The sequence below is a fragment of the Cydia fagiglandana genome, chromosome 1 (assembly GCF_963556715.1).
Source record: "Cydia fagiglandana chromosome 1, ilCydFagi1.1, whole genome shotgun sequence".
In the NCBI taxonomy this organism is placed as follows: Eukaryota; Metazoa; Arthropoda; class Insecta; order Lepidoptera; family Tortricidae; genus Cydia; species Cydia fagiglandana.
In genome coordinates this window covers 5,524,673-5,538,173 of record NC_085932.1, presented here as the reverse complement: position 1 = coordinate 5,538,173, position 13,501 = coordinate 5,524,673, and the positions used below count along the sequence as shown (strand labels likewise).

The following is a 13,501-nucleotide window of genomic DNA, read 5'->3' as shown; positions in this document are numbered from 1 at the left end:
TGTTGTGTGTCGACAGAGTGACATCCCTAGTGCGCAAAACGTTCAAACTGATAAACAAGACCAAGTGCGGGTAGTTCGAAAAACTCGCGCGGCTAGAAGATGTTGATGTCAACTTGAGCCAGTCTTCTCCGAGACCACGGGGACAACGCCGTCCTCGAAACGTCGGAGGTAAATCTTAAAACTTAAATACGCGATTAAGTCCCGTTGTGCAGTTTGATAATGTTTAATAATCGTGAAAGTTTAAATCAGTGTTTTGCAAACCGGTACGGGCCGGAATTAGCAAATAAAATAAAACGTCTGGGATATTTGCGTAGGAAACGAGTGCGAATAATAACGTCGTTGTCATTTTTAATTAAGTGTCGCGATTCGGACTTACTACCTACGTGTGTTAGGATAAAACCGCGTAGGGACATACCGTTTTCTGCAAATATTCTAAGGGCTGCTAGCATCCGTCTTTTAAAACTGCTAATAAGAAACAATTATTCAGACTTGAACAAAGTGCAGTGTGAGTTGTACGAGGTGCATTGTATGTGTAGTGCAGTGTTGTCACGTGATGATTTTGATTTACTCGATCGGATAACCTTTGAACAAGCGGATCGTATTTCTAAGTCTAGTAGTGATGTGCATGATAAGAAATATGACAGACTGCTTTATCGATATGGGAGAAACGTGAGTACAAGTGATCATCATGGGGACAAAACTACCACCACAGTTGTGAATTTATCGAGTGCTACACTGGATAATGCAACTGTTAGCGTACTGGAAAAAGGCTTAAATTTTGCAATGACGCCTAAGAGGGTTCCGTATGAGACTGTGATCTGTGGTGTTGAGGAGGCTATAACGCGTAACAAGGTGCCGTCGTGCGACGCGGAAGAGTTAAGACAGGATGTTGCCGTTATTCTAAGGAAAGCCAAACTTCCAAAGAGTAATACCACTGCGGAGGAGCGATCAGCCCTTAGGGATCTAAAGGAAAATGAGGACATCCTGGTTCTTAAGGCTGACAAGGGAAACGCCACTGTAGTGATGAACTCAACGGATTATGACAGCAAAATACGGCACTTACTGGATGACAGTCTCGTATACAAGCCTGTTTCGTACAACCCTACAGCTAGGGTCTCTCGTCGCATTAGGGCTGTCATCAAAGACAACAGGGAGTTGTTCGAAGAAGACGTGTTCGATCGGTTGTACAAACCCAAGATCGTACTGCCACCTAAACTGTACGGATTGCCAAAAGTACATAAAAGGAATGTGCCTTTGCGGCCTATCGTGAGTCAAATCTCTTCTCCCACTTACGATCTTGCAAAGCATGTTGCGTCGGTGTTGCAGCCGCTTGTGGGTAGTATGTCGTCTTTTGTGAAGGACTCTCGTCACTTTATAGATATTCTCAAGGGAATAACGCTGGAACCAGATGAGGTAATGGTGAGCTTTGACGTTGAGTCGCTCTTCACCAATGTTCCCGTTAAAGAATGTCTAGAAGTAGTCAGAAGGAAACTGAGCGATGAGGGTATATCGGAGTCAGTAATGGTGTTGCTGAGGAACTGCTTGGAAGGAAGCTACTTTTTGTATTGTGGAAAGCATTACCTCCAGATTGATGGGGTAGCCATGGGTAGCCCTGTAGCACCGGTTTTGGCAAATATCTGGATGGAGCATATCGAAGCCAGTATAAACTTGCAGCCTTGGGCGGTGAAGTTGTGGAAGCGCTATGTGGATGATGTTTTCTGTATTATGAAGGGTGGGAAGCAGGAGGTGGAGCAACTACTCCGATATCTAAATTCAATTCATCCGAAGACGAAGTTCACGTATGAATTGGAATCACAGCGCAGTTTGCCGTTTTTGGACGTGAAAGTGATTGGTCGAGTGGACGGAACCCTAACTCATACTGTTTATAGGAAACCTACACACACTGACAGGTATTTGAACGCCCTTTCTCACCACCATCCTCGTCACTTACAATCGGTGGTTACCTCGCTAGTAAACAGAGCACATGATCTGTGTGACCCTGAATATTTAGAGAGCGAGATGTCGCATATTCAGGAGGTACTAAGGAGGAACGGGTACAAGGTAAAAAAGTGGCAACCCAGACGAAAGGCAAGGCGGAAACGTCCTGATGTCTCCAGACAGCCGGCATTTTTGCCGTATGTAAAAGGGGTAACGGATAAAGTTGGCACAGTACTTGGAAAGTACTCTATAAAGACGGTGTACACACCTTTATCCAAAGTAGCAGGGAGCCTAAGGTCACCGAAGGACGTTATTCCGTTCCAGTCACCTGGCGTTTATAAAATAGATTGCAGTTGTGGTAGTTCCTATATCGGAGAAACTAAGCGCACCATAGCAGAAAGAGTTAAGGAACATATCGCAGCTGTCAAAAATCGTCAGGTCAACAAGTCTGCGGTGGCTGAGCATTTGCTGGAGTCAGGACCAAACCACTGGATTGAGCTGCATAACCCTAAAATCCTCTCCACGGATCGCCATTTCTACAGTAGAAAAGTGCGGGAAGCCATTGAAATCAAAAAACATTGCAATTTTAATCGGGACGAGGGTTTTAAGATCTCATCCACATGGAATCCAGTCATTAGTAAATGTAAGCGGAAACGAATATCGACAGTCGATAAATCGAATATCGTTAGTGTTGTGTGTCGACAGAGTGACATCCCTAGTGCGCAAAACGTTCAAACTGATAAACAAGACCAAGTGCGGGTAGTTCGAAAAACTCGCGCGGCTAGAAGATGTTGATGTCAACTTGAGCCAGTCTTCTCCGAGACCACGGGGACAACGCCGTCCTCGAAACGTCGGAGGTAAATCTTAAAACTTAAATACGCGATTAAGTCCCGTTGTGCAGTTTGATAATGTTTAATAATCGTGAAAGTTTAACTCTATCAAATTGAAAAAAAACTCGTATAACCATCCCAAATTAAATTTATCTATACTCAGGTCATTATAAGTATTTTATGACTAATTCCACGTTGATCTCCGCTGACTAGACTTCAAGTATTTAAAGCTTTTTAAGCCCTACTAAGTACTTTACACCACAACTCTACCCAACTTATCATTATCACTACCGTCGCATTAATTAAAAACTAGGTCGTCCAAATGAATATTTCACCGCAGGTAGGAGTACGACTCCATTTCATTACGCTTTGGCTTTGCCCAAACATCATTACTTACCTCTAGACGGAGCGTAAAAAACTCACGTTCACCACTCATATAAACGTAGGTGGAGTCGGACCAAATTGACTATGTACAACTTTGCAGTGCCAGAGTGTGGTAGTGGCACCAAATACGCCAAATTCCTATGAATATATGACGCTTATATTGGTGGGTACTACCGCACTTTGTTACTTCAAAGTCCGTGTTTAGACGGACTCTACCTGTTTACATTTTAGTTTTTGCTACTGTTTGGGTTAAGTTACGTTAAATGAGTTAAATTAAGTTAAAATTTTACTACAACGTTAATTATGTAAATTATTACGTTAATAATGAAATTTTGTGTAAATTTAGAGACTTCTTAATAATCGCAAGTCGTCGTCAGTTTCTGCGTGTATGCTTCAATATGAGGGACCTAGTGGCAGGTAATCAACACCCAACCATGAACCCCAAGTGTTCGGTCACGCTACACTGTTTATTTTGGGTACCACACGGCTTCCCCCTTATTTTTGTGCTCAGTTAATGGACATCTATAGTTGTACTTTTTTATGGCAGGATATTGCTTTTGTAAGTAATTGCGTATTTCCTTTACAAATTCGCTTACATTACAAATGTGGAAAATTGATTAGGTGCTCTCTAAATTTAGCAACGTGGGTTACATGCCTGAAACACACAGACGATAGTTAGATATACCTCTTTGAAAAAAAACACTACTAAATACGAAGAGTGTATAAAAAACCGATAAATATTACATGTCATTCTCTCAATGAGCCATGTTTAATACACATTGTGATGAAAAGTGCTAAACAAAACATAAACTGGACATTTATGTCATCAATATTACCCATTCACGATGACATCACTCTAGCTAGTAATATGTCAGCGTTTAGGCTAGTGAGTATACACAATTACACACTGATCGTTCGTTGTTAATTTTGAGACTATTTTTATACAGAAGAGGGTGTTAGACGATAAGTAACTTACCTTACCCAGAATAGCTAGCATAATAACGATTCATTAAAATCATAGGAGAAAATATAGAAATCATATTTTAACTAAACCTTGCAACAGATGCAACGAATGGCATGCAATTTTAGATATTTGATGGCTAAGTAGGTCGATCAAATGCCTCAATATATTGCAAATCGCTTGCGATTATCGGTGACGTTAGGAGAGGCCATTAGACTAACGAAATATTAGGAAATCATTATTACTGTTTCAGGGTTCCGGTGTTTAATTAGTCCTTACAATAAACTATACCGACAAACACGAAATCCGTTCTGCCGTTTTTGCGTGTAGGTAAAGTGTTACCAAACAACCATACGTCAGTCCATCTTCACAATTGTCTATGCTGCATGTTTTTTGTATGAAAAAATCTGTACGGATATGATCTTCGAGCAACACCGGCTTCCGACACGTCGGAAGGGAGGGGCCCAAGCGATATCTCGCCGTACAAATCTTTCTGCCATTTTTCGCGGGGGGAAAGGTGCACACAGTCGCATTTCTCACACACTTACATACAAAATCCAATCTGTAATGACGACACAAATACATAAAAAATTACACACGTCAAAGACAAATCTTGCAAACCTCGATCTCTTTTTGTGTACGGACGAGTGACTAGTGTCACAACACCCACACTAACACATTTTCGTTGAAGTATGTCATTGTATTCTGAGAGATGTGAAGTCGGATTTGTCGCTCGACCGATCCGCAATTTGTACTGAGTGAGCAAAATCGATAAATCCAACAATTACTTGAGACTAAAATATAATAATTGTATTTAAATGTAATTTAACGTATGATATGTAAAAAAAATATTACATGTGAAATGTAACACTTTCGTTTTGTAAATTTGATGTCCCCGACCTCTTTTTATAACAAAAAACCGAGCAAACAGGCATTTTTGTGCAGCAGTGTTCACGCGCGCGTCTGGACTCGGTCTACCCAGCAAACATTTTAAGTATTTTTTCCTAGGCTCGAAGAAGATTTTTCCAATTTAAGTGAAAATGACGTCCTAAGTCACCAATTATTTTACGTATTGTACACTTTTACTTCCAAGTCAAAATATAGGGATAAATAATAAAACGTAAATTTCACTTCATAAATACACCATGAAGTCAGGGACTTAGGGGTTGAAAATAAGGCAAAATATTAGGTAAAATTAACCTTAAACCCTGACCAATAGGTCAAATCTACTAATAAGGTATTTTAGGTGTATTTGCGACGTAATTATTACTTATACGGGGACTATGAAGTCACGGACTTAATGGTTGAAAATAAGTCCTATTACTAGGTAGGTAAAATTAACTTCGTACCCTGACCAATAGGTCAAATATACTAATAAGGCCTTTTAGGTGTATATGCGACGTAATTATTTCTTATACGGAGACCATGAAGTCAGGGACTTTATGGTTGAAAATCTGTCGAAATATTAGGTAATATTAACTTCGAACCCTGACCAATAGGTCAAATGTACTAATAAGGCATTTTAGGTGTATATGCGACGTAATTATTTCTTATACGGGGACCATGAAGTCAGGGACTTAATGGTTGAAAATAAGTCGAAATATTAGGTAAAATTAACTGCAAAGTCTGACCAATAGGTCAAATGTACTAATAAGACATTTTAGGTGTATTTGCGACGTAATTATTTCTTATACGGAGACCTTTAGGTCGTCGATTTTATGTCGATTTAGCTACTAATTTTAGGTAAATGTTACTTAAAATAGATACCAAATTGCGACCATATAGTTAAAATCACTTGTAAAGTACTATCAATACCATAAGGTTGTGCCGCCATTTTCTTTCATTATAACGAGATGCTAAATATGAAATTGCATAACTTAAGTTGTTATATCTTGAATGGTGCCATCGCACGGTACTTCATTGTGCTAATATTCAAAATAAAACAATATTTTTGATCAAGTCAATACACTCACACACACAAATATTCAATTACAACACTCAATTACAAGCAAATATATGCATTTTGATTTTATAAAATGTTGAAAACTTAAATATTTCAAAAGCCCATCGATAGTTTTGTATGTAAACCTAACATACTGCACGAAAAAATTTTCTGTGCACTAGATTTCATCGTTCTTCATCAGCGTAATCGGCCTAAATTATTTTACATGACTTAGTGGCCGCCATTATCATTGCACAACTTAAAGTTGTTTTCTTGTTAGACATTTTGTTTCTGAGTGAAAAGAATATATAAGCGTAAAATGTTTGTGTCTCTTTTTCTCTTCATCGCGTCTCATCTAAATATTGCCTCGCAGAGTAATTATATGGATAAAAATATGTCGCCATCACGTCTAAAGGTGGTAAAGAATACCAAATTAGTACATTTTCACTACGCGGCACGTCGTGGCGACGTCGAATCCACATCGGAAACATGACCTAGTGTTGACCTAATGGTTGTAATCACTAATTTACCGTCAATAAATACGTCGCCGGCACGTGCGTTTTTTCCCCATTTATGTCGCCGGCACGTGCCCACGACGTCGATTCGACGTGCCTCATTTTGGTCTCCTAAATTGTGCGACCTAAAGTAGGTGCCTTTTTCGGAATATCGACCAAAAATGTTTGCTGGGTAGTGAAAAATCCAAATGCAACTAGTTTTATTACCCGCGCTAGATTACATTGACGCGCTAATCTTGTACCTCGGCAGAGGGGAAATAGTGCGAATGCCGCCTCCCTTCCGTATTGCTCGAAGGATATGATGGTCATTCTTGTCTACGTGGCAGTGTGATAAAACGGGGTTCGTCACTTTCTATCCCGCGGTGTTACAAAGTGACAGTTATTTTATCACGTAAATAAAACCACCCATAATACGAGTACGCCGGCTGATTCATTAAGTGACCATAAGTAGTGATTTAAACTCTGAATTTAAAAAAGAAATGCACTCGTGTGTGGTGTGTACAACACGGACGGCAGAACACCAAACCCGTATAAAATGTCGGTTAACTAATAAAACGCTGTGCAGGAGTGCGGGCTGCGGAGTGACGGAAGGTTATTTTTGGGCCTCCATTATCCAGAAATGGAGACGCGTTCCTGTTTATATTTCACAACTTATACGCGGTATTGGCTGGCATATCAAATTCCACTGCTATCCCGATATTTAGGGGAAAATTGATTTTCATCCTGTATAAATAGTAAGCCAGAGCCAACTTTTAGCAAAAAAGTATCCAAAGTATCTTCGAATTGTCAAAGGATATGGGGATAAATGTGTGTATAAAAAAATATAAATTCTAAATGCGCATATGCTAGCTTTATTTTATAACATAAGTATATCTAACAAATATCGTATGACCGTGGCACACGCGAGATGCATTATTGCGAGTTAAAAACAAGTTTAAATGAGGCTCCAATTTTATAATTTGTAATCCGTTACGGCACTTCGCTACATACGTATGAAACGACACACGAGACGTGTGGCACTTCCTCATTTTCTCGCTGCAGTCACTTAGACTTAAACTGTGCTAATGATGCTATAAGTATACTTGAAGAAAGAGAATGCATCGTCCTATAGTTTCCAGACTTTGCCGTGGAAAAGATATGTAGTTATTCTTGTTCGTTGCATATCTATCATAAGTAGAGCAATAAAGCAAGGTAGCGCTTAGTTTCTATAATGTCCATACTTTTCCTAACATATAGAATTGATAATAACGAACTCGTCAAGAGAAAGGCCATGGAAAGCCTTTGCACGAAGTCGCCTGCTACGCCGTATTGATTGCATGGTCATTGACAGATGATGGAATTTTCAGAAAATGGACAGTATAGTTCCATTTACCTCTCCCGGTTCGAAATTCAGACGCATTTAGTGTGACTTTGTGTCCAAAAATACCTGTTGGGTCCCCTCTGACCGAAAATTTCTGCTTCCGTTCGCTGCCTAAAACGCGGAACGCCCATCTCTACCAAAGATACAACTCATACCACCTGTCTTTCGAACGTTTAGCAATGAAATGTCAAAAAAAATTGAATTTGCGTAGACTAAACCTAATTTTGTTCAACGGAAATATATATAGGTACTTAAGTACACATCTATTTATACTACGATCTAAGGACAGGTTTAGTATTCCCAGTACATAATAAATTCCCCAGCGAATACATTTTTGCTGCAGTCAAACCAGTATGTTTGATCTCCGATTACGCTTAGCTGTTTTAAATCTAGAGATCTATGTACTCGACCATCTAAGATGAAAGCTTGGCTTGTGATTGGAACATCAATCCAGTATATAACCTTTGAAGGGACACAGCTAAATATCGAACGACGACGGGCTGTCTGGGAGAGGAAGTGGAGACGGCGAATTCCGTTTTACCCCCACCCCTTCCCCCAGTCTACGCAGAAAGATGTGAATCGTGTACTCTACCTATATACTGGTTTAGAAGATGTGTAGGTAGACGTTCATAAAATACCGCTTAGCGTCGGCCGAGGATAGCAATTTCTAAAGAAAGGAAGGAATGTTCGTGCTATGATATTGGTACAACATTATATATGCAGGTACGTATAGCAATGTCAAAGTTAAATAACGTGTGCGTGTATATAACGTTTAGTGAGAACGCCAGGATACTTTGAAGTAGTATTTAAAAGCGAGGAAAAGGTAAATCCGCATAGCTGTCATAGCAGCCGTCGAATTAAGGTTTCATATTTATTCGCTTTGCAAGCAACTACCTCCTGAACACACTAAGTATGTTGGTATTATGTATTTTGATAAATTTTCATTTATAAGTATTCATATGTCTTTGGGGTCATCCATTAATTACGTCACACGAATTTCTAGGTTTTTTGACCCCTCCCCCCTCCTTGTCACACTTGGTCACATTTGGCAAACCCCTCCCCCCCTAGTGTGACGTCACATTTTTTCTACGAAAGTGCCAAATCGAATTAAGTAAGTACCTAAGTATTATCAAAATATTTTTGACGATACAAATATTAGTAATTTTATAACCCAAAACTGCTTAGGAAAGAAAATTAAACGAATAAAAACGATTATCGTTTTAAAAACTTGTTATTTAAATGTACAGCGAATAAAATAATTTAAATAAATTTTCGGTTACTGATGAAGTTAAAGTGACGTCACAAAGTTTGTGTCTCCCCCCTCCCCCATGTCACAATATGTCACATTCTCTTGACCCCCTCCCTCCCCCTAAACGTGTGATATAATTAATGGATGACCCCTTTACAATTGGAAAAAATATTTCTAAGCAAACATTGCTAAAAGCCATCACCATGAAAAAGTACAACCAGAATTACAAGTAGAACATTCAAGAGCAATACATGTGGAATTTTCAATACAAAGTGGCCCGTTTTTATTGCTCTTGATGGAGTGGACTATGTATACCTATTCTAGGAGTAGTTACAAACACCACAGTCATAAAACTCTCAGTAAAGTAAACAGCAGCTGATTCAAATCAATGTTATAGTATAGGAGGCGGACGACTACCTGCCGCCACCGCATAAAAACCGCTTTCGGAACATTTTGCACCTGCTCTCGAAAGGCCTTATAAAAAACGACGCCATGTGTTCAGGGATGTAAATTTGGTGGCTTATTGAGCACAGGCAAGTTGGAATCAGTGTAACTGGGACCGCGAGATAAGTAGCAAATATATGCGCAGTCCAGCGGACTTATACTGGCTCTACTCTACCAAGTAGCCATTGTGCGTTTACAAAGAGAATGCACGGCCAAAATTGCACGCACCACGCGTTGGATAAAGGAAGAATGAGTTTGGAGTTTTTGGATTTTTCGAAATAATGATGCCAATGGATGAACGTTGTACAGATGTAGTCCATAAATAGTAAGGAAACACGGAAACGTTCGCATTTATGTCTTGCTACTTCAGTCAACCTCAGTACTTACTTTTTCTAGCGAGACTGGCTGAAATAGCATCACACGTTTCCGTTTCCGTAAAAATACGAAGGAAATTTGCACTACATCTGTAACTAGGTACCTGTACTACCTCCATACTTTTTCTCATCGGATGAAATGTCATTCCTTCCATTCATTTCTTCCTAATATCCGAGACCTATACCAACCTACGGCTACAGGTATGTTGTGTACGTAGATATGTAAGTTGAGACCATTCCATTTGAACGAATTGTTATACATTTCGTTACCCCTGAGACACGCCTTTGGGCTCAGTCGGTAAATGGGGGAAGGTCGGTGTGCCAGAAGGGCGAGGGTGGGTCCCTTCCGAATTATAACGACCTTCGATCTCGCGTAGGCATGTGTTTTATTAATGAGAATATTGAGTTACGGGGCAAACAAAATAAGAAATTTTCAAAGGTTTAAACTACGTCGTACTTTTCTGTTGCATGGAACAAGGACTCTAAAGTGACTAGTTTAGAAGTTTTATACAAAAATGTAACTGGTTATAAAGGAGAGATAACTAATCAAGATTTATGCACAGGTGGGTAGGTAGGACCTACAGGTTTTCTAAACTTAGATGCAGAAAGTTGAATATCCTACGAGTTCTCAGAAAGCTGTAACTCACAAAGTGGGATAGAGTCGGACCAAGATAACTCTGCATGGCATTTGCAATGACTAAGTGTGGCATGTTATCATCCATAGACATAATATATATATAGACGGTGTCTCAGCGAGCTGTCACTGTTGCCACTTTTGTTTAGTCTACGATTAACAATGAGGCCCACGTTGCTGTAGCCATGTCGATAAAGTCATATCGATAAACTATCGACATTTCTTGCACTTTTAATTTTACTTCAAAGGCTTAACGATACCTAAAATGACCAAAAACGCTTTTATTCTTTATTGTGGTTATCAGATCACAATTTTATAGTCACGCCCCAGCAGGGAACCAAGGGAAAGTTCAGATATTTAATTAAAATACATAAATACCTCCTAAAATAGGTGTTCCGCAATAATTGAATTATATTATTATATTATAATATATTCATTATCCATTAGCATTTCAATTACGTTTATGTTTAACGAAGATATTGAAGCTTCAATTAATCGCTATTTCGTTCCGCTGTGTAGCGTTTATCGATATATAACATGATTAAAATCGACTTTTCACATCCCTAAAAGAGCACACATATACGCTTTTACGCACACATACACAGCCTGGGCGCATTAAGAAAGGCAACACTTGATTTGAACCACCTTCCACCGCCCACCTTGTCAACAGTATGGTTGTCCTTTTTTGACAAACGGCATTTTAAAAGAGCGAGGAGAGAGAAAATGATACTAGCTGCTGCGTCGTGAAAGAGAACAGAAAAGGTTGGGCCCTTGTTATCATCATCATTTGTGACGTCCCACGGTCAAAGGTACCTTATGGCGGGTATGGAGTTATGCATACCCCAGTAATCTACAATAAATAAGCTATCGATAACACAAAAGATCAACCTCCTAAGTTGCGTAGTTACAGAGATATGATTTTTTGAAAATAATGTTGTGAAATTAGCAACTTTACGATAGAGAAGTTTTAAGTTTAGCCGCCTAAAAAACTATGTTCCTGAAGTAAGTTACATAGTTGACTACAAATAATAATACCTTATATATCTGAGATTTAAAAAATGTTGCGACTTGTTCTGTAATGCAAATAGAAACCTTTGATATCGACTGATTTGTGTGTATACTAACCAATCTCTTGAAAATAAAGTTTTATTTCATTTTCACGATTGATTGCAATGAGCTGTCAACATTTAAATTTTATCTATTAGAAAACGACACTGAGAGACAGTTTAAGCAAAAAACAATAAAGATTTAGAGGTGAAAATGTATTTTCTGACTTTTGCATATAAAATCAGAAAATTGAATATTTTTACTTTTAATGTAACACACAATCAATTTTTCTGAGCACATATGAAAGAAATTCTGTCATTCAAATGAAATAAATCCTAAAACCCCAACTAAATACTATATTTAACCCCTTATGCCACTTTAAACTTACATAACAATAACAGTATTTGCTCCATACATTTACGAAAAGGTACCTTATGGAAATAAATCTAATAATACATCACTACAAAACATCAATCACATTGAAGTTTATCTTTTATGAATAGAAAATATTAATTTACATTAAACTGCCACAAATTTAATTAGTTGTTCATCATAATAATCTTAAAAAAGACCAATAATTTGTATGTAATGAAAAGGTACCTTGTGGTTAAGTTACATGATGAGGCATGATGATGATGGAACAGTTAGGATAAACTAATAATATTTTGGGGTAAAGATGGTATAAATCGTCTATTTCTTATCAATAATATATTTTGGTTGCCATTGAAGACAAGCGGCATTGAGGTTCAATGACCTCAGATATTCCATAAGGTAATGCGTCGGGTATTGGCATTTATCAGCAAACCAATGGCTGATTTATTGCATGCGACCAAACCAAATGAAGATTATTGTAGTTAAGAAAGACTTGACGAGAGTAACTTTGGTATAATAGCAGGCTACTTGGATTTGTAATGTCGGTCGATGTACGGTTATAATATTTGCTAGGCGCCCCAACCAGAACTGAAATTATCAAATTAGTTTTGCAGAATGCTAATACAGTTCTCTACCAAACTTCTTTTCCCGTATTGACTAGTTTTTTTGGGAATTTTCAATCTTTTTTCCATAAGGTACCTTTTCACTAAACTCTGAGACGACATTATTAGGCTTATAACTAACTTATAACAAAAATAAAAACAGGTAAACAAACGTTACGCATTAAGGTTTCAGATTACACAATAAAAAAAAATTGAGCATTTTTTCACCTCTTTACAAAACATTTCATATCTCCGAAACTAGAAACCCTCATAAGGTACCTTTTCCCGTGGAACGTCACATTTCATTACCTAATGTCAAATTTCTATGACATGACGTTTATAATGACACTCTCTCAGTTTAAGTCGGTACAACGTTAGCTTAGACGGACTTTAATAATCATTAATCAGTAACGCTTATCAAAGCAATAATGACAAACTACACATGCAAGCAATTTGGTAATTGATTTAGTTTTGAAAGTACTATACTTAATTAGATTACTTAAATAGGAACTTCTACCCAGATACCTTTACCCCTGGATTTTTTATTATTTCGATATAGTATCAATATCAATTAGCCACTTGTAAGTTTTATTATGTTTGTTAATTTATTTCTTTGTTTCTATCAATAAAGAATCTTAAAAAATAATAATTCAATAAACCTTAATATTAGCCACTACAAAAAACAAAAATATAAAGCGGTGTTATAGGTACCTACCTAACACCTGTGGCCTATTTTATAAAGCTACAAGTTACAATTTACAAGCGGAAGTCTCGTTCTAACACATAGGGTTAGAAAGAGACTTCCGCTTGTAAATTGTAACTTGTAGCTTTATAAAATGGGCCACTGGT

The 13,501-nt window shown here is 38.1% G+C and overlaps 2 protein-coding genes across 9 annotated transcripts in view; one reads left to right on the top strand and one right to left on the bottom strand.

Moving 5' to 3' along the window:
* Nucleotides 1-13,501, bottom strand: part of LOC134679980 (cell adhesion molecule Dscam2) — a 106,236-nt gene that overhangs the window by 91,367 nt on the left and 1,368 nt on the right. The window lies entirely within an intron of this gene.
* Nucleotides 784-3,827, top strand: LOC134671624 (uncharacterized). Its single transcript, XM_063529484.1, has 2 exons — nt 784-2,061; nt 3,774-3,827. The coding sequence occupies exons 1-2, from the start codon at nt 784-786 to the stop codon at nt 3,825-3,827; spliced, it is 1,332 nt and encodes a 443-aa protein (XP_063385554.1).